The following is a 27,524-nucleotide window of genomic DNA, read 5'->3' as shown; positions in this document are numbered from 1 at the left end:
CAATAGAACCAAAACCAAGACATTACTAATTGAATTGCAGCATATGCCTCTTATAAGCACAAAATGACCTCTCATATTATCTATTAGTTGTTGCAATTTTTTTTACACTCTTTATTTATTATTTCAACATATCAGTATATATAACAAAAACATATTTGTTGCAATTTTAAAGCAGTGCAGGATAGAATTACAACTCTGGATCAAACAAGTCGAGTGTACTGCAATTTTTTTTTAAAAAAATCACTCTTTAAAAAATAGCTTTCTTAAGGTGAGCGTGCTGATCCAGACTGGGACTAATGGACAAAGGTGGAGGAGTTTTAAGCATGGCTATATGTGACTTCTAGTTGTCTCGTTCCCACATTGTGGGTGTTTTAAAAAGAAGAAATTGCATTGGCACCAATGGATTTTTTTCCTTTCTAAAACTCTGGAGCAGTGTGAGTGAATGTTCAGATGGGGGAGGGGGGAGGTTTAAGTCTTTGTTGTTATTATTAACTGCCCTCCAGTCGATTTCAGCTCATGGAGGGAGACACCTCCAAGCCCCCAAGTCCTTAGCTGTTCAGCTCAGGTCCTGCACATTCAAGGCCATGGCCTCCAGTCCTCAGTTGAATCTATCAGTCTAATATGTGGCCTCTCTCTCTTTTTGCTACCCTCCAACTTTCCTAGCATAATTGTCTTTTCCAATGAGCAGTATCTTCTCGTGATGCGGTCAAACTAGAACAGCCTCAGTTTTGTCATCTTGGCTTCTAGGGAGAGCTCAGGCCTGATCTGCTGTAGTTTCCATTCATTTGACTTTCTGGCTGCCATGGTATTCTCAGAATTTTTTTTCTCAGCACCATATCTCAAATGACTTCTGCTTTCTTTACTGTCCAGCTCTTGTATCTGTACCTGGTGATGGGGAGAACAATGGCTTGGACTATCCTTACTTTAGTGTTCAATTTTATATCTTTGTACTTTAGGAATTTTCTAGTTCTTTCATAGCTGGCCTTCCCAGTCCCAATCTTCTTCTGATTTCTTGCCTACAGTCTCCATTCTAGTCAATTATGTACCTTAAGTATGAAAAATCTTTGACTATTACTACTTCTTCATTGTCTAGATTGAATTTATGTAAATCCTCTGTGGTCATTATTTTTTTTTAACGTTCAGCATTAAGCCTGCTTTTATCCTTGGAAGAACTATGGAATGCTCTTTAAATAACTGGAGTGTCAAAGCACAGACACTGATTCTGATCCAGATTACCAGCCATTCATGCTTTCTTTTGCTGAAAGCCAGATGTTTAATGTAGCATGTAGTTTTACCCTTTTCTGTTGCACCCCCCCCCCCGCAAATTCTACTGTACTAAGAAGAACTCAGTGTTAACTGTCTTCTTGGCTTGACTTCTGCAATGCGCTCTGCATGGCGCTACCCTTGTGCCAAGTTCGGAAACTTTAGTTGGTACAAAATATGGCAGCCAGGTTGGTCACGGGCACAACCAGAACTGCCCATATTACATCAGTTTTAAAATCTCTCCACTGGCTGTTCATTAGTTTCTGGGCAAGATACAAGATTTTAACCTTTAAAGCCCTACATGGCTTGGGTCCAGTCTATTTGCAGGAGCGCCTTCTTCCACATAAAATCCACCTCACACACTTCAGTCCTCTGGAAAAAACCTGCTACAACCTAAGAAGCCCAGAAGACTGTCAGCAGTGACTCAGAGGACCTTTTCATCTGCCACTCCCAGGCTCTGGAATGGCCTGCCGGACAAGATCCGCCATATTACCACCTTGGACACATTTAATACAGCTATTAAGATGGATCTCTTCCAGCAGGCCTTTCCAGATTAGATTAGATCCTTTAGACTAGCTTCCCCCTACCGACACTGAAAGCAATATTGATACTATCGTTCTCATCCTCCCTCCCCTAGAAGAAGACTCTTTTCTCATGCTAATCTGCCCACAATTTTAGCATATTCGCATTGGAATATTTTAAATTCTCCTGTTGTCTAATTTCTTTTTATGGGTTGATTAAAGTTTTTTATGATTGGGGGGAGGATTGGAGTTTGGGGTTGTTTTTTAATTGTAATTTTTAACTGTATGATGTTTTATTCTTATACTGTTGTAATCTGCTTTGATTCCTCTGTGAAAAAGTGGAATATAAATAAATAAATAAATAAATTATTATTATTATTATTATTATTATTATTATTATCCCTCAAGAGATAAATCTTCTGATGAGAAACAATACAGACATACTTATGAGACTTATTCATACTATGTGCATATACTTGTCCCCAGACTTCTGTTGACATCTGCCACAATTCCTTTTTGCACCAGAGATTTACAAGACTTAAGTGGACTGAAAAAGAGCCAACACAGTTCTGACATACAGATACTACATACAGATAGTGCCGGTTCCTTTCCAAATACTAATCAAAGTGCTGCTTATGACCTGTAAAGCCCTACACATTTTGAGCTCCAACTATCTGAAAACTGTACCTCCCTATAGAAATCTGCCCAGTTTATAAATTCCTCATGAGAATTTCCCACTAAAGTAAGAGGTGCAAGGAAAAGAGCCTTCTTGGTGGCTGTTCTTAGGGGTTGTTCCCACTTAAGATTTGAAACGATTTAAAATACAACGTTTTTAATAAAATCGATTCAAAATAACACTGTTCTTATCCCGCTATCCGAATCGCTTTGTTCATCGTTCCCATCTGGTTATTTAAATCAAAGTTTTTACCTGCAAGCGTTCCTACTTGGCATGAAATCGGTGTTTAAATAAAGCGATTCTTCTCCTCCATACCTTATTTGGAGCTGTCAATCAATAGTACGTCAGAATGACGTAACGTTAATCCGGAATATTTGGAAGCGATTTATCTTTTGGCATCGTTTCATTTTCATTGACAGCCAGGGAGAATCCCTTCAGAGAGCACAGAGATCAATGGGAGAGGCTTCTGGCAAAAAGCGAAGCTCTTTCCAGAGGAACTATGGGATAGGTTTTGTAGGGCAGCATCCTTTCTCCCAAGACAGCCAGGGAGAATCCCTTCAGAGAGCACAGAGATCAATGGGAGAGGCTTCTGGCAAAAAGCGAAGCTCTTTCCAGAGGAACTATGGGATAGGTTTTGGAGGGCAGCATCCTGTCTCCCAAGACAGCCAGGGAGAATCCCTTCAGAGAGCCCAGAGATCAATGAAGGAGGCTGCTGGAAAAGCAGGGAGGGAGCACTCTTCCCAAAGATTCTCTTTCCAGGGTTGGAGGAGAAGGCAGATTCCATTTGAGAAATGGAGGGAGAAAGGCTCTATCCCCCCCCCCCCATTGATCAGAGCCCTTCCTTGCCTGGGCGAGATCAGATGCCTCCTCGCGAGGAGCTTTCCCTTCCCTGCCTGGGTGAGATCAGATGCCTCCTCGCGAGGAGGCTTCCCTTCCCTGCCTGGGCAAGATCAGATGCCTCCTCGCGAGGAGCCTTCCCTTCCCTGCCTGGGCGAGATCAGTGCCCAAGCGGGCAGGGAATGCCTCTTTGAGAGGAGCCTTCCCTTCCTGCCTCTCCTCCGTTAGAAATGGGCTCTCCCCACACAGAGGGGAGGTTGCAATCCACCGGGGGAAGCCTTGTACTCCTTTGGCAGATGCAGGCGCTTGAGCAGCCGGGACTTCAGGCGCTTAAAGCGCTGAAGAGATTAAGCGCCTGTAAACTATTAAAATAAAAAATAAAAATAATCCTTATCTCTTATTGAAAGACCACAGCGGACAAAGGGGTGAGGGAAGCAAAAATGGCGACAGCCAGACGGATGGGGACAGAAAGGGCAACTCCCCCAAGGACAGCCCCATCGCACTCCGCTCCTCCCATTCATCTAACGCAATTTCAAAGGCTGTCGTTCCTATTTAAATGCTCCGGTTCCTAAATCAAATCAATGGAAAAACGTAGGTCAGACCCTAGTGTTTTTTTAACACGCGTTAAATGAGGAAAACTTGAATCAAAATTTTATTCCGCTCTACAATTCGATTTGTAGTGGAGACGATTGCGGGTTGCTCTAGAACCGTTCTAGGTTTAAATCGGATCCTAATAGGAACGCCACTCCTTGGATTCGATTCAGAACGCGGGGTTTCCAAAGGAAAATGTGCTGAGAAAATCCTGTGATGCGTTCGCCTTAGGGATGCCATATGTCAAAAACGATAAGAAGGCACACAGTAATAACAAGAAGGAACACTGAAGCAAATAATTAACTACACTGTCATAGAGCACCAGAACCTCTCTCTCTTTTTTGCCCCAAGATTCAGTATGTTATCATACAGGAACCAGAAATAAATAATGCCTGGCATCATGCAATCCAGTTACATATTTGTAAGCTAGAGTTACAGATCCATAACTGCTCCATTCCTCAAACCTACCTCAACAGACTGCAGACACTCCAAGTGATGATGGTCTGTTCTATTGGCAATCAAGACAGCAGAAAAATGTTTCCAGGCCACTTCCACTAGAGAGTGATGTTATAACAGCTGTCACAATTCCTTTTCGTACTACAGATTGCTAGCATGAAGGGGCTGAAAAAGTCATTCTGATGTGTCCCCTTTATCAGTAAAACAGACTGGCATCGTTTGGTGTGACTGTTAGCTGTTAAAGGGGGGGGGGGGTCATGCCTGGAGACATTACTTAGCGCACATTCCTAAATCAGCCTTATGTCAGTATATGTGTGTGTGTGTGTGTGTATTACAATATATAAAATATAAAATTTGGGGGGGATTCTTTTTGAATTTTTAACAAAAACATTGCTTCTTGGATGCTCTCAGAAGTGGGAAAAGCATCTCCACTTCTAAAAGGTCAAGCTACTGTTTAATGGAAGCTTGACCTTTTAGCATAGAAATTACTAAGGTAAAAGCATCACTTTCAGGTGGAAGTGGCAGGAAACATTATCCTGCAGAGTCTCGTTTGCCAGTAGAACAGATCATCATTGCTTTGGGTGTCTGCAATCTGTTAAATTGGGTTTGAGGGCATTTACAAAGCTGCTATGTGCAATGATACTGTTCTTTTCATAGGTAATGAAAACACATGTGGTCATTTGTTTTAATTATATCCAATAAATATAGAATGGGAAAAAATTACCTGATGGAGAACTAGATAGATGTGGAAGATGAGGAGGACACAAAAGAACATGATCGGATTTGTTTGGGAACAATCCATCTATCAGTTTATTATCAGAAGGCATTGTTGTCCAGACTTTACATGTGAGTATTTGGTTAGTATCAACTTTCCAAGGATTGTCCAAAGTTTGTCGACTGCTTCTTTGATTTGACAAATCATGTTCACTTCTGCTTTTTTGAGACTGGTGTGGAAAATGGAGAGTTTCAGTACCCAAACACATATTAGATGTTGCCATGTGAGAAGTTGTTAAAAAAGAATGACCCACAGTAATTGGTGGGAGGCTTTGTGTTCTTATTGGTGGAAGGCCATTGCAGTCTGGGGTGTTACTTTCTGAGATGAGGTACTTTTTAGTGTCTGTGCTTTTTTTTTTAAAATCAATAGCTGTGACACTCTCTTCTGAAGAACTTTTGCACCTGGCATCCATAATGCAGTCAAACGTGGTGATAATTTCATCCACCTCTGAGGTCTCTTCCCTCTGTGATCTGTCTTTATTTTTCTCTTTTGGATTTGCCTTCCAGTCTCCCTTTTTCTTTTTGCTGGAGAAGATTTGATTAAGCATATGAAATCTGCTTTCCTTCTTCAGGAATGCATTATTTTGAGAAGACACTTGATGAACAAGCTCCAGTCTGTAGGAAAGAAAAAAAACTGTGGTCAGAAAAGAAAAATGCAACAATTTAAAAAAAATTGTACCACTTTTCAAAATAAAATACCTTACAAGCTAGATAAAGGAAAAAGCTCATATACCTGGTATTGGGACAGAACCAGATTCATTAAGACAGCTTTGCACTGATGATACTGGATTGTAAGGCAATTTTGATTGGCAAGCAGTATTTCATTATGCTATAATACTTGGAAGGAGTTCCAGTTTTATAATTTTGAATGCAATCCGTCAGAATCATTGCTTTTGTTTACAGCAACAGCTTGAAAGTCTTTTCTCTAAATAATCATCTTCTTGTAACCTGTGACAGGAAGTCTAATTTTTGCAGTTTCACCGGAAAAATGGCTTAAGTATTTCAACTCTCACAGTTTGCAGTACACAAAGCCAATCAATTATGATTATTAAGTGGAGGGAGGGAAAGAATAATCAGGGGTAATGTTCTTTGAAGGGAAAGCTATGCTAAATTTCTGTTTTATAATTGACTATGTTAATTGGAGTACACACCCAACATTGGACAAAATGAATAGTGAAAGCAAAATGCATAGTAGAACAGTTGTATGATTGCTGCATCTTCCAGAACAAATTTTCAACACATGATGATGGGATTTTTAAATTCAATAAAACTAGCCTTATGTTTTGCAAGAGCATCTGGCAACAAGCCAGGACATGTGGACAACTGCTTCAGCTACACGATTCAGTTTTAAAGCATTACAACTGACACTTTTTCATAGGCCCAATGATGGAGCACAAAGGTATACGTAAATGTGTGCTTTCTCTAGTTAAATAGGGTTATCAGGTTTGAAAAGTATTTTTGATTATTGTGTGGCCAGATACCATGATGATGCATCAACATTGAATATGTATACTGAATGTGTATACTTATAATGAATGATCTGCTGTGCTGCTTTTAGATTTCCCCAAAACCCCTCTCATCCATGTACTTGCCAAGATCCTTTACATTTAATGTATACCTGATTTAGCATTTTGTAAATGTGCTCACCTCACAGTGATAGAATGAGGTGCACCCCTCCTGCTTAGACCACAGCCACTAGAGAATCTGGGTTATGTTTGTTATGAACATTTATAACAGTCCTTTTCAACCTTTTCACCCTGTAAAAACCCTTGAAATAATTTTCAGGTCCCAGGAAACATTATCTTGAAGAGTCGCAGGGTCACAAGGGTAAAGTTTGAGAACCAGGACTCTAGTGTACATATCCTCTGCTCCGAGAAGTCTCTTTATTGTAGCAGTCAGAGCTGTTGCTGCAGCTAGTGCTACTTTCCTCCTATTGTAGTACATTATAAGGTTTATTTGTTTGACTACAAAGAAACAAATACACTTTTACAGTTATTGTCAACCCAAGGATACTTACCAGGGCTTGGAAAATGTTGATCAGATGAAAAGTATCAGTGAAATAATAAGCGAAATAATAAAGTTATTTCGAAATTCCATAGCATTTTGATGCAGCAGTTAAAAATAAACCGTATTAGCACTGTGTGAAATAGCCTTTAGTGCAACAGAATTCCCTAAGAAAGGCAACAGTCTGGGACAGTCCGCTTTGGAAAGCATGATACAGGCTGCATCCACACTGCAGAAATAATCCAGTTTGACTCCACTTTAACTACTATAGCTCAGTGCTATAGAATTCTGGGAATTGTAGTTTGTTGTGGCACCAGGGCTCTTTGACAGAGAAAGCTAAATGCCTCACAAATCTACAGTTTGCTGAATTCCATAGCATTGAGCCATGATAGTTCATGTGGTGTCAAATTGAATTATTTCTGCAGTGACAATGGAGCTATAGTACAACCTACCATGATCCAAGAAAAAAACTGTTTTTACTCACTCTACTTTTGTGGTCAGGGGATAAGAGGGTTTGTTGGGAAAACAAGGACCAGTCAGAAAAGGTAAGATTTTTACCTGTTCTCTTGGGAGAGCAGTTTAACACATGCAGTGTTCCCAGAGTAAATAGCATACGTCAGTGGAGTGTTCTCATTGATGTCTCTTGGGGTGCTGTCTACCCCCAACTGTAGTAAGGTCTTCACACAATCCGGTTTTCCTGCTGCTGCAGCCCAGTGCAAAGGTGTCCTAAAGGGCAAGAAAGAAATGTGTTTTGTAGTCTTAGCTATTTAAAACCAGGGTAGGACTAATGCAGTTAGTTGAGTTGGGAAAGCTCCTACGGAATCAGATTTTGTATAGAATGGCAAATGCTTCTCAGAATGCAATGAGATTTCTGAACCAAGGGACAAGATCACAGCTCATCATCGGTTTTGAAATTTGTAAGATTTTCTGGAACTTGTGAGGTTTAATTCAGTTTCACACTTCAGCTAATTCAGATACCTCAGTTCCTTCTCTGGAAACCCGTCCCAGATGTTTCTCTTGATGCTATATTGAAAGGACTGTAATTGAAGATTGCCACAAACCTGTGTCTGGAGCACAATTTATATTATATTGGCACATCTCAGGCTCCAATCTGTGACATGATTTGGCATTTGACAATTGGGCTTGGGATCAAAATCAAAATTTTGCATCACAGCACAAATATTTTTCCTTGGCCGCCCCACTCCTTGGGAAACTACAGTCTATCAGGGTTTCATTTGGTTTGTTTTTTTTGCAATCCCTCCTGGGAGGCTACATCTACACTGCAGGAAAAAATCCACTTTTAACACCACTTTAATGGGCATGGCTCAATGCTATATAATTCTGGGACTTATAGGTGCCACAACAAATGACCATTCCCAGAATTCCATAGCATTGAGCCATGCCCATTAAAGTGATGCCAAACCTAATTATTTCTGCTGTGTGGATGCAGTAAATCTTCCAAATAAGACTTGATTTTCTTCTTACACAAGTGCAACTACAACAATAAAGGTTAGTAGATTCATTTGCAGAGGAGCTGCTGGGCAACCTTTTCACCCTGTAAAAACCCTTGAAGTAATTTTCAGGTCCCAGGAAACATTATCCTGCAGAGTCACAGGGTCACAATTATCCTTAGAAGCCATGTTTAATTAGAAAGCAGCCAAACATTGTTTAACGTTAGGGTCAGATTAATGAAGGTCCAGTTTTTTCCATGGTCACCTGTCATCCACATCGAGGGCCTGCAAGTTGCATTCTGGGATTTTAGCCAGCTCACTGATAATGTCGCTGTATCCTGCAGCAGCAGCAATATGAATGCAAGTCTTCCCATTCTCATCATCATAGTTTATTATTGATGGGCCCTGACGGTGGCTCAGGATGATAGAACAGAGGATCCGGTTCCCGCTCTGAAAACAAAATGTGTGGATAGAGAGGATTTAATCAAAATCATCTGCAACAAACTCTGTATATAGTGCTCCCTCCCTTTCCCCAAACGTACAAACTGCTTTACCTTTAACTCTGTTACGTCCATCTGGCCATTAAAAAATTGAATTGACTTTTTATAAAACACCCAGTTAATTAATGAGTTTAATTTAACTAAATTTATATTTCATAAAGCCTCAGTTGAAGTTCTTTTTGATCAGATAAAAGTAAGGGGAAGTTGTATAGTTCTTACAAAGGTGAATTGTCTCTTTGCATGTTAAAGTTAGACATGAGCTTATAAAAATAAGCAATGTGGAACTATTCAAAATAAACAGTACACGTAAGTCAGTAGAAATTCATTTTCCTTATACTGAGTCCTTTTCCTTATGGCCCATCCTTGTCACTTGCTGAGATACAGAGATACCTGAGATGCACAGATACAGAGCTGGCGTACAGAGCTGTATTAATTATTGTTTGAACTGTGACCATATATTCTCCCTTTATAGATTTTAGTTAGATTTCTGTATCCGTGTGTTACTTTCCAGGTTTTTACAAAATGATCATGTCTATCACTTGTAAGAAACTAGTTGCAAATAACTAGGTAGTCATAATTCATTCATTGTTTGTTATAACTTAAGCATAATTAAGTTACCTTACTAATGAAGTGTATCTTTACTCTCATTGTGGAGGGGCTGTAACTTTTAAATTACTTTTACAGATATGGTATCATGGCCTTGCTAAATGGAGGAAGAGGAATATCTTATGGTTCAGATGCTGCTGTCCCTTGTGGATTTGCCTCCTACTATATTGTGGGTGCTGAAGCAACAATGAGGTGGAGAGGAAGACAGTGTGATTCAGATCAAAAGGAGACAGCTTATAGTGTTGTGAATTTTAAAAAAGTAACATAACAGGAACTATTTCTCTGAAGATGCCAGCCACAGATGCCGGTGGCCACATAGCCTGAAAAACACACAAAAAACTAGGAACTATTTTACTTACCGTAGTTTTGAGAAATACAAATGCAAAGAGCTACCTTTAAGAACTTGTAATGGCAGCAATAACTTTTTTTTTGGCCTTGGGAGGAATTACTTTATAAAAATATCCTTTACGGTTTGGAGGGAGACACAATTTGCTGTTAACTTGTTGATAGATGTTCTGTACCTGAACTGCCCAATGAAGAGCTGTTTTAAAATCTTTGTCCACCAATGTTGGATCAGCTCCTTTATGCAGCAGTGTTTGGGCATGCTGGGGTCGATTGTGAAATGCAGCCCAGTGAAGAGATGTCATTCCCTGAAAATCACAAACCAGGTCATCAGAGCATGTTTTGATGGAATACGTATGTATCTGTACAGAGAATGTGGCAAGGTATTCCTTCCCTGGAAAGTGGAGATGTTAAACAGTGAAAGAGAAAACCTGTCAACAATGAGAAAACAAAACTAAAACAAAATTTGCTCTCTCGGCATGACTGTAGATTTGCAGAGAATTTGCAGATGTGGCATTTTTAGTTTTATTATAAGCACAATTTCCTGTCCTCTCCAACAGCTCTAATGAAATATCAAGGGAAATACTTTTTTGGAGTAGTATTTCTGAAACTTTTAAAAACTACATTCTGTTCTTCCCCATGAGCAAATGCCAGCCACTCATTTGCTGGGGTCTGTAAATTTGTAGAATCTGTGCATGCATTTGTAGAATTGGGGTGGATGGATATGTAATATTTTTGTTTACAGGGGAAATAAATACAGCCCAGAATCTAATGGAATCTAAAGTCTCATATATTTTATTCGGTGTAAGCTTTCATGGACTCCAGCCTACTTCTTCAGGTTCAGCTGATGATATGGGCTGGAGTTAAGGAAAGCTCATATGAAAGAAAACTTTGCAGTCTTTAAGATACCGCAAGACTCTCAACTAATACATTTTTTAAAGGTGAGTGTAATTGCTTGTCCCAGTTAGAACAGACCCATTGAATCAATGGGAATTTTATTCAAGTTCCATTTATTCAGTGCATTTACACTAACTGGGACTAACCAGTTGATTCAAGGCATTGTTGGTTTTGTTGCAACAGACTGACATGGTTGCTACCCTGGAAATTTGCTGACAGGATCATTTCTCCCTTCTGCTGCCTCCACCTTCTTGTCCAACTCTATTCAGCCACCAAATTGAGGAAGAATTGAAAGAATGAGTCTGGACAAGTTAACATAGAGGCCAAATGAGAAATAAACACTCCCTGATTTATCAGGGAATTTGTGACTAACTGCAGATGTGTTACTTTCTCTTTTGTATTCTCAATAGTTTGAGAGCCAAGATTTAAGATGAATGCTTACAACTGCTCTAGATAAGGGAGTAGTTGCGCAGGCTGCATTTAATTACTGCATAGATTGTTTATTTGAGTTCTTTTGCCCAAAGAACAGTGATAGGTTTGGGTTTTTTCCAATATATAAAATGAGTGCTTCCAGACAGAGGGAAGTATTGATCACCAAAAAGTATTGTGCACGTATATCATCTTTTCCTTCTTTACATATAGATATATTTTAAAAGATGGAAGAAGTCAAGGAAAGGTTTGTTTGCTTATTTTATATATACGACTGGCCCTCCACATTTTGGCTTTGACTTTTGTGGATGTGATTATTCACAAATTTGATTAATATGTTCTCTCTAGGAATCTTTAGGTCCCCCAGAACAACTCTGTGGTCCATCTCTGTCAAAAGTAATGTTGAAGGAGCTAGAGATTTCTAGAGAGAGCACTTCTCTAGGCATTTGCAGGTCATCCAGCACAATTCTGCGGTCAACTTCTGACAGATGTTGACCATACAGTTGCTCTAGAGGGCCTAGAGAGTCCTAGAGTTTTCCCACTTTCACAGGGGTCCAGTGCCCCTAACCCCAGTAAATGTGGAGGTTCCACTGTCATATTTTTTTATCCTACATCTCAGCTAAAAATCAGCTTACATGCAATCAATAAAACCAAGATAGTCCCTTCTTGCAGACTTGTCATCTAAGAAGTCATGAAAAAGGAAAAAAAGGATTGGGAGGAAAGATGAACAAAGCATTTAGCTGTATATCAGGGATGGTCCTATTTTCTGTCCCATCTCCCTCTGCTGTAGTTTGCTGGTATGACTACTGATGTTGACAGTGGGGTGAGAAGCTTTCAGAAGCTGGTATAAAATACCAGTCTTCCACCAGGGCTGGAAAAATTATCCTGTTTCGCACCATCTTCCTCAGCTGCAGCCTGCTAGAATACCAGCTGAGTAGGACTGCAGCTCTTATAAAGTTCATCCTTGAAGCTGGGCAATTTCTTGTCTGGAGGCAACCTATACCTCAACTTACATTATGAAGGTATATGTTAGTGAGTCCACTCTTGGTTATGCCCTCATTTGAAACATATAACATATTAGTTGTATAAAAAGTTGTAGCGCTGGGTCAGGTTGATTAATAAAATAATTCTCAGTGGCATGCCAAATGACTGTGTGAACTAGCCCTGAGTTTTAAGAGATTATCGCATGAACTTCGTTCTTGCTGCAATCACGTTAATGAAAGGAACCAGATACATACTGGTTTGTGAACAATGCATATCACACATACTTACAATTGTGAGACTAGGGCTGTTGCTGCCATTGACTGCTCATTAGTCTCGTCTCCCAACTGTATTGCTCTACCCAGCAGACCTTTCATTTTTTATTTTTAGTTCTCTTTTTAACACAATTTAGAAACTATGGCAATGCAATTTAATGGGGAGGGGGTAAGAAAAGAAAAGAAAGTGTAAAAAGAAATAAATAATAGTCTGTTTGGGACTAGCAAATGGGAGTGGGGTGAGGGAGAGAAGAGGAGACCAGGGAGATTACTGTACAAGGTGCGAATTATGGAATTGAAGTGGAATTACACCTATGATTCCTCTCCTTTTTGCATGACGTTGTTACTCATCCACTGCTGATCCATTGTTAATATGTTATTATCGCACAATTTTGCACTGACAGGTATCTCTTGTTAATGCAAAATTGTGCAATAATGGTATAATGCCGGATCAGCAACAGATCACCAACAAATGAGTGATAATGTCATGCAAAAAAGAGAGAAGTCATAAATTGTAATTGCATTTCAATTCCATCACTAGCATCTTGTGCGGTTATCTCCTGAGACTGCCCAGTCCTGGAAATGCAGTTGGAAATTTATCACACGGGATAATATTACAGCAGCACAATTGCCAATCAAGGTGCACCACAATCACGAATGGACCACAGAGTAGCTACAGATCAGTCATGATGTTGTTTGATAGGATTCAGCCACAGACACTACTATCCTCCTTCTATTCCACTTTTTCAGCCTCACACGATAATCTCCTATGACCATTAAGCAGGAGGAAGTGTTCTGGAGATTACTTTATTTGTCCATTGGGATCTTTCTCATCCATGTAGCATTTTGGAGGTTTGCTTGTTTACCTCGTTGTCCTGATGGTTAATTTCACTCAGGTCAGACTGCTGCAGCAGCACAGATAAAAGCCTGTGGAAGACAATATATTTATAGTGTAATAATCAAAACAAAATTCAGAAAGTCAGGAAAAAGGAGTGGAACTAATCCAGTCTAACGTAATTTCAAAACTATGTTTAATTTTTACCTTTTGAAAAGTTTAACTTTTGCCTCACAAGGTCAATGATGTCCAGATGTACTTAAGTCTGACTAGGGCCTTGTCTGCACTGCAGAATTAGAGCAGGTTGACGCCACTTTAATTTCCATGGTTCAGTGCTATGGAATTCTGGGATTTGTAGTTTTGTGAGATATTTGACCTTCCCTGTCAGAGAATTCATGCGCCCTACCAAACTACAAATCCCAGATCCCTTAGCATTAGGACATGGAAGTTAAAGTGGTGTCAAACTGCTTTATTTCTCCAGTGTGGCAGAGCCTAAATCATGCCCTATCATTTAACACATTGTTTTAAAACCTACAAAGCCATACTTTTTTGCCAGCTAATCTTGAATACTGTGTTAAACACAATGTCTTAATGAATACAGTGTGTTAAAGAGTAAAGGAAATGTTTGTAATGCAGATATACTCTGTAGGTGTATATATTTATTTCAAGCATTTCCTGTATTTCTTAACACGAAGTATTCAGAGTTAATTTGCTGCAACATAAACAACAAAGGAGAGAGCCTGGACTGTTAGCAGAAAAGGCTAAACATGTTTTGTTAAATTGCTAGTGTGCTTGAAAACCTAATCTAGTTATGCTAACATTGCATAGTAAGTTTCTTTCACATGTTAAGTTGCTGTTATTTCAGTTGTTAATATTAATGTGGGAATTACTGGAAATGATAAAGAAAAAAGGCATATTATACTTGGGCTGACATGGAATGAACCCAAGCATGGTATAAATTTTGGTACTTGTGCCTCATAAATTGACATTTTAAATCTCCATTCCCGCAATCCATGAGTAATAATTCCTGTTTTTTCTGCTGCAAACAGTGGCTTTTGCAAATGCTTTAAGAAGCGGAAGTTTAAAGATCTTGGCCAGTGTTTGCTTCTTTTGTAAAATGTATTGACCTGTTGTTTTTATTACTGCTACTGTTTACTCCCACCCACATATGTGCCATTTGTCCTTATTTACATAGTCTTCCCTTCCCTCTTCCAAATTTGGCCACATTTTCTAAAGTTGGCCACCTAACTTTTCATTTTACATCTTCCCTTCTCATATTTCCTTCTCAAGTACTAACTGATTATTGACTAGTGACCCAGTGATTCCCAAACTTTGGTCCTCCAGGTTTGTTTCTTTTACTTCCGCTCCCAGAAGCCCCAGCTATCTCAGCTAACAGGAATTCTATGAGCTGAAGTCCAAACCTTCTCAAGGATCAAAATTTGGGATCCACTGGACTAGTCCTACACATTATCTTCACTGCTGTCCCTTGGCAAAACACTGTACTGTCATCTTGAAAGAGAACTCTTGCAAAGCTACTGTTAATTTCTCTATATATGTTCTTTCTCATTTCCATTTTTCTTTCATTTCAACTTCTATATAATACTCTTGTGGGTAATAAAAGTTTTGCTTTATGACTATGCTTTCCATCGCCCATTGTTTAAATCATAGAATCATAGAGCTGGAATGGGCAAGGCTTGGGCCTCAATGCAGGATCTCCAGCTGGAGTATCCCCAGAAGGTAGCTGAGTGTCCAATCTTTTTTTTAAAGACATCCAGAGAAGAAAACCCCAACAACTCTCTAGTCAATTGGTTCCATTGCCAAACCTCTCTCACTGTCAAGTTCCTTGTAATGTTTTTTTTGTGGGTTTTTCGGGCTATGTGGCCATGTTCTAGAAGATTTTCTTCCTGACTTTTTGCCAGCATCTGTGGCTGGCATCTTCAGAGAATGCTTGCCTGGAAAAAGTGGATCTATATATACTGTGTGAGCCTGGGAATGCAGGAGTGATTTGCATGAGTATTGCATGCTCTGCCGGCTGATTTTGGTGGCACAGATGGTTTCCGTAGCATCAAAATCGGCCGGCAGATCACACTCAGGGGACGGGTGATGGTTGGACGGCAGTGTAGCAGCATTTACTGTGTGATAACAACTGTTTTACCCCATTCTGATCAGATCTCGTCCTGTGCATAGTCAGGGCAAAAATGGCCATGTGATAATCTCCACAGAAGTGCATGCCCCTCCTCCAGCTCCCAGCATCCATTTTGAGCAGGAGTGCTCTTTTCTTTGTGGCTACAGCTCCCATCAATCCCACATGGCCCTATCCCCACATGAAGTGCATGCTGATATTTACTGTTCTATAGCACTATCTGCAGAGGAGCATGTCCCTAACATTCCAACTCTTAACATCCACTCTGGGCAGACGTTCTCTTTTTTGTGTGACTATAGCTTTCATCAGCTGCACATGGAGCTATCACCACCCCAGATTGCATGCTAGGATTTCTTGTTCTTTAGGAGTAGTTGCAGAGGGGCATGTTCCTAGCATTCCAACTCCTAGTATCCACTGTGGGCAGGAGTGCTCTTTACTTTTGCAGATTTCCTGTGCTGCAGGTCTACCAGTAAAGAGATCCACCTGGGGCCCATCCACACTATACAGTTATAGCACTATAATGCTCTTTAACTGCCATTGCTGCATCCTATGGAATCCCGGGCTTTGTAGTTCAGTGAAGCTCTGGTGCAATTTCCCTGGGAATTCTAAATCATCTTCTCTAAAATGTCAGCCCCAGAATTCTATAAAATGGCACTATAGCAATTAAATTGGAATAAAAGTGCTATACTTTTGTTGTGTTAAATGGGCCCCTGTTGTTCCTAGTTTGGCCTAGTTTGTCACCATATTATTATGACAACAAGTTGCTGCTTTCTGGAGATGGGGAAATGCACCAAAGCGCTCCTATTTTAAAAGAAGCAGAACCATCTAAGAAAGTGTGCAGTACTGAAATTACTGTACCCATGGCATGGAAGGAGCAAATAGTGTGAATAGCAGAAGCGAAACATAGAAATTTTTCTTTTCTTTCTTTCTTTTTTTAAAAAAAGAAGAAACAGAAAGAGTTGCTAGCAACAGAAGCTTTCAGCATGGATGGATTCACTGACTCTTGCTCACAAGTTCCATTGGACCTTCAGAATTGCTCTTTGGGGGGAGTCTAATATAGTATTTTATAAATACATGCTAATCCCACAATTCAACTGTTGGATGGGTGGGACTGGATTTGTTATCCAATATATCTGGAAAGGTCTGGTTGGAAAAAGCTGTCCCAAAATATCTAATAACCTGTACAATTAAGTGTCTGCCACAGATAAGCTACATCTCTTTTCTTCTATCCACCTTTCCACACCCATGGCAATATGTATGCTGTTCACTCACCTTTAAAAATATATTAGTTAAGAGAGAACAGCATAACATGTGAAAAAAGTGTTAAGATTCTTGTTTAAAATATCCTTTTTATTTATTTATGGCTTCTGTCTATACTCAGCTCACCAGGGCCGCCAAGGTGATGTGCAACAAGTAAGAACATTTCAAACATGACATAAAACATTTTAAAACAAATTAAAGCATCTTCTTTAAAATACAGTCGCTCCTTGGAACCCACGGGGGATCTGTTCTGGACACCCCCCCCCGCGAATTCCAAATCTTGCGCATATCTAAGCCCCATAGGCTTGAATGGGGAGTATGCATGTGGGGTGTGCATTGTGGGTGCACACCCCATTAAGTTTAATGGCGGTCGCCCCTCTGCGGATTTTCAAGTCCATGGATATCAAGTCCGTGGACTTGGAGGGGTGACTGCAGTTTAAAAAGTAACTAAAATACTATTCTTGTTACCTCCAGAAAGGGTAATGTTGTCCCCACTCATCATGTTACTTTTTAAATGTTATGCCTTTGTTATAATTCCATTATTTTAAATAGTTATTTCCAGCCTTTGAGTTAGACTGGCCATGGCAGTTAAAGCAGTGTCAACCTGCATCAATGCTGCAGTGTGGCAGCAACCAAAGAATCTTGCAGCGTCTTAAAGGCTACTAAATTATTACGGCACAGCTTTCATGGACTGCAGTCCATGTCATCTAGCATTTGAAACATTGTTCTGAGTTATAAGTATACTGTGTATGTATGTGTGTGGTTGTGGTATGTGTGCATGTGTCATAAGCAGTTAGATTCGCAGACAAAGCAGAAAGTACAGTGATCATAATTATGATGACAATGGCTATCTGCAAACCCCTGGCAATGGTAACCTAATGAACACATGCAATGTCATTAGACATCCCCCATTTAAGCCTCTTAAGAGTTAGTCAAATAACCCCCCACCAGTACTGCAGGTCTCTCCTGGTCGTCAGAAGCCAAAGATGTGACTGGATAAAATTGTAACATTTTAAAGGCATTTCTCTTTTAACTGTACCTTGTTTTACTACTGTAATCCCCTTGGATTCCTTGAGATTAAGCAGAATACAAATAATAATAATAATAATAATAATTATTATTATTATTAATTGAATGGAGATGGATTTTTATGGTTCTCCACTATAGGTAAGAGCCATAGCTCAGCGGAAAAGCACATGCTTTTGATACAGAAGGTTCTATGTTCAACCCCTGACATCCCCAGACAGGAGTAAGCAAACCTGAAACCTTGGAAAGCCACTGCTGTCAGTGTCAAATACTGTGCTAAAGATCAAATGGCCTCACAAGATAAGACAGCTTTCTGTATTCTTTGCCTTTTCTCATGATTGAAAAAGCAAGCTAAACATACACACGCTCAGACTTGATCTGCAGAATATGTAAATGCCAGCTTTTCTTACCCTTAGTGCTGCATTATTATTATTATTATTATTTTAAAAAATCAGTTTTGTAAAGGCAGGCAGATCTGTTACTATGTTCTTGTGGCTGCAGACAGATTTCCTGTCTGGGCATCACTGTTACTTTTCTTGTAACAGCTATGCTGAACAAAAAGAAAGAAAAAATGTACACATTGAGGATCTGTGGGACTTTAACAGGGCATTCTGGCAATGGAGTAAGCCTATTCAGACAACTAACTTTGTTCACATAAGTTAATGAGACAGATGAAAAGGAGCTGGCATACTTCTTTTCTGGAAAAAGGCCTGCCTGTTACCATGGGGACTGTAGAAATCATATTTTACAGGCATCTCTTTTAAAATAAATTACTATTTCATATCTAAATATCAGCATTGTCCCTTTTCTGTGGACGTTTCTATTAATGATAATGCCCTCTTGGTTGCCCTGAACCCTTCCAGGTATGCTGATCAAATGATTTAAAAGCAAAATGAGGACGGCAGGAAATTAACAAAGCCATAGGGAATGAAATTGTAGGAGAGAAGGGGTTACAAAAGGTGAAGGGAGCCTCATAATGGTTGCATAATGTACTTGTGGCAACACAATGTACAATATTTTCATCAGAGGTAGCAGTTTTACTGGTAGTCCATTAAACATGCAGACAACATTTCTTCAGAATGGATTTTGCACTGACCATATATGTATCTAACAGGAAACAGCTAATAATGTTTAGTGTCTGTTGCAAAGAATTTAATAAATAATTATTGCTATTAAATACTAATGATACCAGCTTTGGTCCTGCATTCACTTAGGCATGTGTGAATTTCACTGAAATCAGTAGGACATGCTTACACAGAATTGTGCATGGGATGACACCCGATAACAGCAATAACAATTTGTGATAATTGTGTGAAAAATGAAAGCCTGGATTATATCAAGTAAATTTATAATGACAACTTGAAAGTGTTCTGTACAATAACTGCTGATATAGAGGAAGCAGATGTTTAGGTTCAACAGTCCTTTCAGCAGATGAAACCTTGAAATCAAGGATTCTCCGGTGATATTTTGTGAGCTGGTTTCAGTAAAAATAGAACACACATATTGCAAAACTATAGCAGTGCTGAAGAAATAATATGGTTGTTTCATCCCTTTTGACATTCCTCCCCTCCTTCTGTGTCTTTTACAACTAATATTTTCATGTAACCTGTCATTTTATGCCTGGAGGAGGGAGCCATGCAGAGGTGCCTCACATTTGTAATAAGTTTTGGTACAGTATTTGGAAGAAACATCATTTCTACACATGAGCTGTACATGTGGTGCCATGGTTTATTCTACTTGAGCATCAGTAAGGATAAATGTTGGAACAAAACCAGCACCTCTTAGCCATAAACTCAGAGTATCTTTTCAGACACTTTTCTGCACTGATGACTGCCAAATCATATTATTACCTGGGGTGAGCAGATTTCAGTCTTTGGGGGTATACTTTGCTTTTGAAAAATAAAACTTTATAATTCATCAGCCCTGATGCAATTCTAACATACCTAGAATTAAGGAATTCTGATCCTAGGAATTTGCACTGACTAGTAAAATTGAATGAAGCTTGGTTTCCCTTTACACAAATATCCAGTATAACCCTTTAAGCTTTCTTCTTTTTGGCTCTTTCATTTTATGCCTGGAGGAGGGAGCCATTTCATCAAGCATTTGGGAGCCAGAAGTCCTTATTGGTCTATTGCAAATTTCCTAAAGGTCTACCAAGTAGATCCAGATTTACCTTCTGCCCACTGCTGATTTAAGCAATAGCTCCACTCCTTTTGTAAAGCAAACATCACCTGCATGAGACCAAAATGAGCAATTCTATGTACATATAATTGACAGATCTGGGCAAATATAGACTTCAAAGATGCTGTCACTTTAATGAATGTTAACCTGTTCATTATCTGTCAGGGATAATGTTATTAAATAATTCATTATGTTTGAGAGGTTTCTGGGAGCATACATTTTAAATTAAAAATTTACTTGCAAATGCAAAATAGAAGTAAATAAAAAAAAGATAGTGGAACATTATATGTGGTATAGCCATGGTATAGCCATGGGCAAGGCATATATAAAGTGACTACTGTATATGTCTAAAAAAAAAAGCTAATCAAAGTTGATCTCTTTAAGATACATGTCTAAAAGAAGCAGTACGATTCTCTTGACTAGTGAACAGTAACAATGATGGAGAATATTTTTTCTTTCAAACCTTGAAGTGTTTCTACTACAATAAAAGCATGCAGGATTCAACCACGCAGGCCATCAGTTGAGTTCCAATTTACAGAAATCTAATTAAGAATCATTTTATGCGTCTACAAATATAAAAGATTTTTCTACTTCAAAATTAAATATGTTGCCAATACCATCTTAACTAGAAAGGAGCCAAATTGGACATGCCTATATTATATGCCACAAGCCATGTTATCTGCACAAGCGTTATCCGCATTATATTGCCAGCAGTTATCTGAACTGTACAGTTTCCTTCTTTAGCTGTTACATGATTATCTGTGATAGGTTTCAAGAACTATACCTGACATTGGGATCAGCAGTGGCAGCATGCAGTGGTAATCTTCCATTTTTATCGGGGATGTTCTGTCTGGCACCATTTCTCAAGAAAGTGACACAACCCTCAAGCCATCCCTGAAAGGACATCAGAAAGTAGAAGGTCAACGTTTTATAATAAAGCTGGAGGAGCACTGGTTTAAAGAAAAGGGGGAAAAGCTAATTGCAGGCAACTAGGGTATACATTTGTTTCAGTAATCAATTTAAGAAGTTAAAACTACTTGTCTGGCTCCTAGTTTTGGTGGGTTAGTTGGTCTGCAATACTCTTACATCATGGTGTATTGATCTGAGTGTTGGACTTTGGCTCTAGAGCCCAGGGTTTGATTCCCTGCTCAGCCATGGGTGAACATTCTTATTGTATTAATTGGGTGGTTAATTGTCGGAATAATTGTGTATGTACCCACCCACTAATTTTGTGATTATTTTGCAATTCCTCAGATATTTCTTAACATCACTTTGTTGATTGTGCAAACACTACTAAAATTAGCAGCATCCGGGGGATATGTGTGTGTATGTGTGTGTGTATGTGTGAGGGGGGAATCATAAACATCCAGACAACGTCCAGATCTGCCAGAGGAGGATGTTCATATAAAGAGTCACAGTAGACAAGCATACAAAGCAGAGGAAACTAGATATTAAGCCTTAGAGCTGGAAAGGCGTTGATGTAAAAGCAAATTTAAAAAGACATAAGGTAATCAAATAACAGGCTTGTTGATTTACAACTCTGTTGTTACTTAAATTTCTTACATAACTTTTTTTCCAAAGGTGTCTTTCAGCAATAATCCCAACTAGCCCCAAGGGAATTTATTTAACTGCCGATTTAACAAATTCTAATGGATTCAGTGCATCTACTGTATCTGAGACTATCAGTTGGGGCTGCGTGTAAAATCCTTGAATCCCATTTTGATAGAAAGGTGAGATATAAACAAACAAACAAACAAACATTCAAACCATTACCCATATTACACTGAAATACAAACAGGCCTATAAAACAAGAAAAATATCAGTGAAGGGCTGTCATATGATAGATGGAGCAAGGTTGTTTTCTGTTTCTCCAAAGGATAGGACCTAAGACCATGGATTCAAATTGCAAGAAAATACCTCACAGTTAAACATTAGGAAGAATTTCCTGATGGTTAGACTTGTTTGAAACTGCAACACCACTTTGAGAGGTGGTGGACTCTCCTTCATTGGAACTTTTTAAGCAGAGGTTAGAAGACCAGCACTGAGGAATGCTTTAACTATAGATTTCTATTCCGGGGGAATAGATGGCCCTTGGGGTCCCTTTCAACTCTGCCTTTCTATGACAATTGTTTAGACAACTAGTTAACAAAACTGAATTGAACAGTCCATCATATACCATTAAATGCCTAAAGTAGAGGAATGTCTTGCCTAGATACTGAAACCACAATGCCACAATGCAGGCATCCCATAACTGGAGTGGCAGACTGATTGTGCAGAAAATGCCCCTCTCTTTGTCACTTGGAGGAGAGCCTCAGATGTTGCTCTTAGGGTGGAGGTAAGTTCTGCTCAGAAATAAGTCCTACTGTTTTCAGTAGAACTGAATCTGAAGTTTATATATAGTCTGACCTTAATACAGGAGCTGCAGGGGACTTTTGGTATGTCAGTTTTCAAATGGAAACTGCACATAAAGTAAAGCCAACAGTGGTTGAATTACTAGCTATTCAGCTTTTATTCATCCCACATGATTCAGACAAGCTATCAATCTTGGAAATAAATTTTAAAAACCAAAACATGACATAGGAAAGTGCCTTATACCAAGTCAGCCTTTGTACAGCCCAGCATCTTCCATCCTGATACCCTCCCAGTCTCCCAATGTTTAAAAAAATGTTTTCAGGATGATTTTCAGGCAGTTTTTGTCCTCAAACCATGAAGAACACCCCAGCCCAAGGGTGGAAATACACAAAAATACCCCCACTTCACTAGCACCCCAGAACCCGATATTATTCTCAAATACTGGGTAACACCCGGTGTCATAAAAATTCTTAGTTGGGGCACACAACTCCACAAAGGTTTGCCATCACTGTTCTAGGAGTATGTTTTCTTCCACTGTGCTATGGTTCCTCCCCTCAAATCTGAATTAAGATTAGAGAATAGGACTAGAGAGCTGGAAGGAACTGTTCAAATTCCACTAAAAAGTTATTATGAACATAAGAAACTGCCCTATAGTCAATAAAACTGTTTGTCCCAGAAGGGCATGGTGTTTATTCTGTCTGGCAGTAACTGCCAGGGATGTTAAAGTCTTTCCTATCACCTGATACCTGATCCTTCAAAATAGCAAGGATGGAACATGGGACCTTCTGGGTTCCACATTCAAAGAGCTCTATTCCTGAATCTCTTCTCATGTGTGCCCAGTCATTTAAATGCTCTTTCAATAGCTTACAATTTTTTTTAAAAAAAGCATGATTAATTTTAAATGAGTAGCAAAACTGCCCCAAGGCAAAGCAGGAGTTAGACTCTGAGTAAACAGGTGAGCCCACAATACTATCGTCCATGCGTGTTACAGTGGATTAATGCTGTTCACAGAGTGGACTCTTATTAGAAATGCACAGAATTAACTTTTTTCTGTAGCTACCCAAGAGAGAGAGAAAGAGAATGAATTATTCCTGTGACCCAAACTTGAGTGTGCTTCCAGGAAAAACAAAACAAAACTACTGTTCAAATAATGTTACATCTGTGAACATCTTGCAAAATGTAGCTCTTGCTAAGTATAACATTTTTCCATCCAGGAAGGAATGAGATATACTAATTATGGGATTTCCTACATAATACTGGTTAAAGGAAATATTTAGTTCAGGGGTGTTATTTGTGTTAAAATGCTCTTGAATTGCACCATTACATGTTTAACTAATGTACTTTTTACACAATATCTTGTTCAACCTGCAGTTGCTTTCAGATTTCAACAGAACAAGATTTGCTCTTGCAATTTGCTCTGATTGCTTTAGTACACCCTGGCTTTCTTTCAAAGACTATGACTAAGATCCTACTATGTCAAACCATTCATGTAGTGGACAATAGCACATGCTGACAGATATATTCTCATGCACTGCAGCATCCAGGACCTTCTGAAAGTCACATTTTGTCAATCACTGTGTGCAATGGTCGATCCTCCCTTATCGCACTGGTAGGCCATAGGCAAGATATAAATAATGGGATTGACTGACTGATTATTGCCAGCAGAAAATAAGATCTCAAGATGGACAGTTCTTTCCACTTCCAATTTTAAGAAGTGCAACTATTCCATCTCTTCCTCCCCAACTGATTTTTTTTTTGTGGTAAGATAATTGTTGGAAGTAGCAATGGGAGAACATGGGAGGCTGACACATGGAAGACCACATGTTGACCAAGTCCTACATCATGCCTTGCTCTGAACCCTGAAACTCATCTTAAAAGCCAATCAACTGTCCTGAGCAACTGAGTTCTGTGATGCTGGCAAGTTGGGTGCTGCAGGATGATATAACCAGCCCCCTTCCCCCAGTGAGAATGGTATGACAGAGTTGTGATAGGGCCCCGCAAGGACTCTTGCTTCTTGTATTTACAGTATTGATTGCTAGCAGGAGGGGGATGGTCATATCATCCTGCAGCACCCCACTTACCAGCTCCACAGGATTCCATTGTTTGGGACTGATGATACTAGCTGAGTGTGTGCAGCAGTGGCAATCTTGTCTTAAGGAGGAAAGACACCAATGACTTAGGGTTTCTACATACCGGCACTTTGTGCCGGTCTGTGGACGGGGTTAGGACACAGTGTCTGCACACTTCATGCCCCACCCCAAGGCTGCCATTTTGGTGCGTGCCAGACTACATGGCACGCACCATGATGACGCTCTTCTAGTGCTGTCTCCAAATGGCGCAGCACCAAAGGGGCATAATAAAGGTGTGCTGTCGTGGCTATAGTGCCCTGTAGAGGGCACAAAAAGGAACCTCTTTTGGTGGCTGTTTTTTGCACTCTCTGGAGGCCAGATTGGGCCTGTGGTGTGCAGTTGCCACGGCCCCAATCTGGCCAGTAAAGGGGTGGCTACATGCCGCGCATCTGTACAGCCCCTTCGAGAACAAACTAAAATCTTTATTATAGGAACTCCATGCTAAGATAGGAAAGTTACTAAGGCAGCTGTTCTTATCTAGCTACGTTCTAGGTAATAGCTGAGAGAGTTCTGGGAGGAGAAGAGGTGAAAACATCTCTGAGAGTATCAGTTTACATCATAGAGGGGTCAGGATAGGTAGACAGAGAGGGAGTTCATTGCAAGTCACTCGGTAAACATATTGCTACTGTTCAGTCTGAGGCATTAGCCCTTTCAGTGCTAAGTGTTGTTACATTTCCACCAGCTAGTTAGTTTTTAAGGTGCGTTTCAGGGGTCAGAACAGGAGGGGCTGAACAATGTCAGCCAACATGTTGTCTTCCATGTATTAACTTCCTATTGCTTGATTTTTATGGCTGCCTTTTAAAGGTGAGTTTCATGGGCATTTATGATTGTGGCAATGGTATCATGATCATAAATATGATTGGGGATCAGTTACGCAGCTGTAAGTCTAACTTATAGCATTGTAACTAACACAGGAGGGTGATAAAAATGGTGAAGGGTCTGGAAACCATGCCCTATGAGAAGGGACTTAGGGAGCTGAGTATGTTTAGCATGGAGAAGAGATGGTTAAGAGGTGATATGATAGCCTTGTTTAAATATTTGAAGAGGTGTCACACTGAGGATGGAGCAAGCTTGTTTTCTACTACTCCAGAGAATAGGCAGGGACGTAGCTAGGATTTTAGGAAGGGGGGTTCCAGACTAAGTGCTACCATTATAATGGGGCTTGGGTGCGGCAGCACAGCAGCACACACCATTCATTTTTCTAATGGAAGGGGGGGGGGGGTCCGGACCCCAAGAACCCCCCCCCCTTGGATATGTCCCTGGAATAGGACACAGAACAATGCATGAAAGCTAGAGGAAACAGATTTCACCTCAACGTTAGGAGGATCCTCCTGGTGATCAGAGGTGTTTGACAGTGGAACATACTCCTTCGGAGTGCAGTGGAGTCTTCTTCTTTGGAGGTTTTTAAACAGAGGCTGGATGGCCATCTGTCAGGAGTGCTTTGATTGTTTGTTCTTGCATGTCAGGGGGCTGGACTGGATGGCCTTGTGGTCTCTTCCAACTCGATGATTCTATGATTTTAACATTGTTGTGGTGTGCCTTCAAGTCGTTTCTGACTTATGGCAATCCTAAGGTAAATCAATCTAAGATGCCAGCTGCCATTTGAGAACCTCTGTAAAATTCTGTGAATGAAGCTGGACAATTGAGCAATAAAAGACTTATCTGGAAGCATATGTAATATATAAATATATACGAATCAAAGTTTGATACCAGATAGGTGGCCAGGGTCAAACTGGTACGCCCACAGGCATCTTGAGTGTTGATATTGGCTCCCATCTTCAGCAGCAATTTCACTGTATCATGTTGGCGTCCTGAGACAGCATGCATCAAGGGAGTACAGCCTTGGGAAGAAAAAAAAGATAATTTGTTCAAGACATGTAAAGAAGATATTTTATTTGTACACCGAACCATTGGTATAACAACTGCACATACCTATGAGCCTGTAGTCATAGAATTCTTTTTACTTGTCCTAGCAGCTAGTCTCACACTCAGATTTTGTTGTGTGCATTCAAGCTGTTTTTTTGAGTTATGACATGAAAGTTAAACTATCATGGTTGGTAAAATGGATAGATCCCTCAGCTCAAACCCCACTTATCAGTAAGCAGTCACTATCATCAATGGGTGTCCATTCCTCTGTTGATCAAGAAGGAGCTGCCTGACATTGCCATCCCTCCTGACTGATTTCCAGTGTGATAGCCAGAAAATCCTTGCTGCAAATCCTCCTTCTGCTCAAGTGAAGAGGGGTGAGAAATTAGGCAGCTGCTTCTTGATCAGTAGGTGAACGGACCCCTGTTGATCCTAGTAGCTGCTTACTGGGTAAACAGGTTTGGGGCACTTTCATGGTCCTTACATAGCCCCTAAATGTGGGGCTGCACAGGGATTGTGAATATGTAGCAGTTATGAATGCATAACTATAGGTTATCTATTTGTAACTGCCCAACAGGGTTCTAGCCATCATCTGTGACAGTTGATTGATACAGGGGAATTATTCTATGCTTGGCCACCTTTGGAAGGTAGGAGTGGGAAAATAGATGTCAATATGAAGGTTTAAAAACACAAATACATGTGTTTTCAGGTGCAATGTAAAGTGTTGGTGATTACCTAAACAGCATAGGGGATGGTCATTTGAAGGACTGCCTCCACCTATAGAAAGGAGGAAGGAAAGAATATGGACCCTGAAGGATTGCAGGCAACGTATTCCCTACAATATCACATCTGACCTCTATAAATATGCCTATGTGCTTACTGGTAAGATCTTTTAGGTGGACAGACACAGTAGACAAGGTCTTTTCTGTGGTGATCCCATCCTTGTGGAATATCCTGTCATAGGATGCTCACAGGTTTCTCTCCTTGTTTTTAAACAGACTTCAAAGATCTGGATGCTCTACTCTGGTTTAATGTATCGACTGTGATCAGTAATACCAATGTTTTTGAATATTGTTTGTACAATGCTTAAGAAATCTAAGGTTTGAGGGAAGGAAAGAACCATTCAAAG

The 27,524-nt window shown here is 39.9% G+C and overlaps 1 protein-coding gene across 2 annotated transcripts in view; it reads right to left on the bottom strand.

Moving 5' to 3' along the window:
- LOC149324022 (ankyrin repeat domain-containing protein 55-like) overlaps positions 1–27,524 on the bottom strand; it is a 47,450-nt gene that overhangs the window by 11,657 nt on the left and 8,269 nt on the right. For both annotated transcript variants that reach the window (XM_089513212.1, XM_089513221.1), the window contains exons 3-9: positions 26,240–26,370; positions 20,833–20,942; positions 13,470–13,530; positions 10,201–10,329; positions 8,839–9,023; positions 7,681–7,848; positions 5,069–5,733 (exon numbers count right to left, since the gene is read on the bottom strand). In XM_089513212.1, the coding sequence (XP_089369338.1) occupies positions 5,069–5,733; positions 7,681–7,848; positions 8,839–9,023; positions 10,201–10,329; positions 13,470–13,530; positions 20,833–20,942; positions 26,240–26,370 (1,449 nt within the window). The remainder of the gene's footprint in view (positions 1–5,068; positions 5,734–7,680; positions 7,849–8,838; positions 9,024–10,200; positions 10,330–13,469; positions 13,531–20,832; positions 20,943–26,239; positions 26,371–27,524) is intronic.

This window comes from Sceloporus occidentalis, unplaced genomic scaffold (assembly GCF_023333645.1).
Source record: "Sceloporus occidentalis isolate IW3139 unplaced genomic scaffold, rSceOcc1.0.p SCAF_1, whole genome shotgun sequence".
NCBI lineage: Eukaryota > Metazoa > Chordata > Lepidosauria > Squamata > Phrynosomatidae > Sceloporus > Sceloporus occidentalis.
Note: the sequence above shows the minus strand (reverse complement) of the source record. Positions and strands in the feature narration are given on the sequence as shown.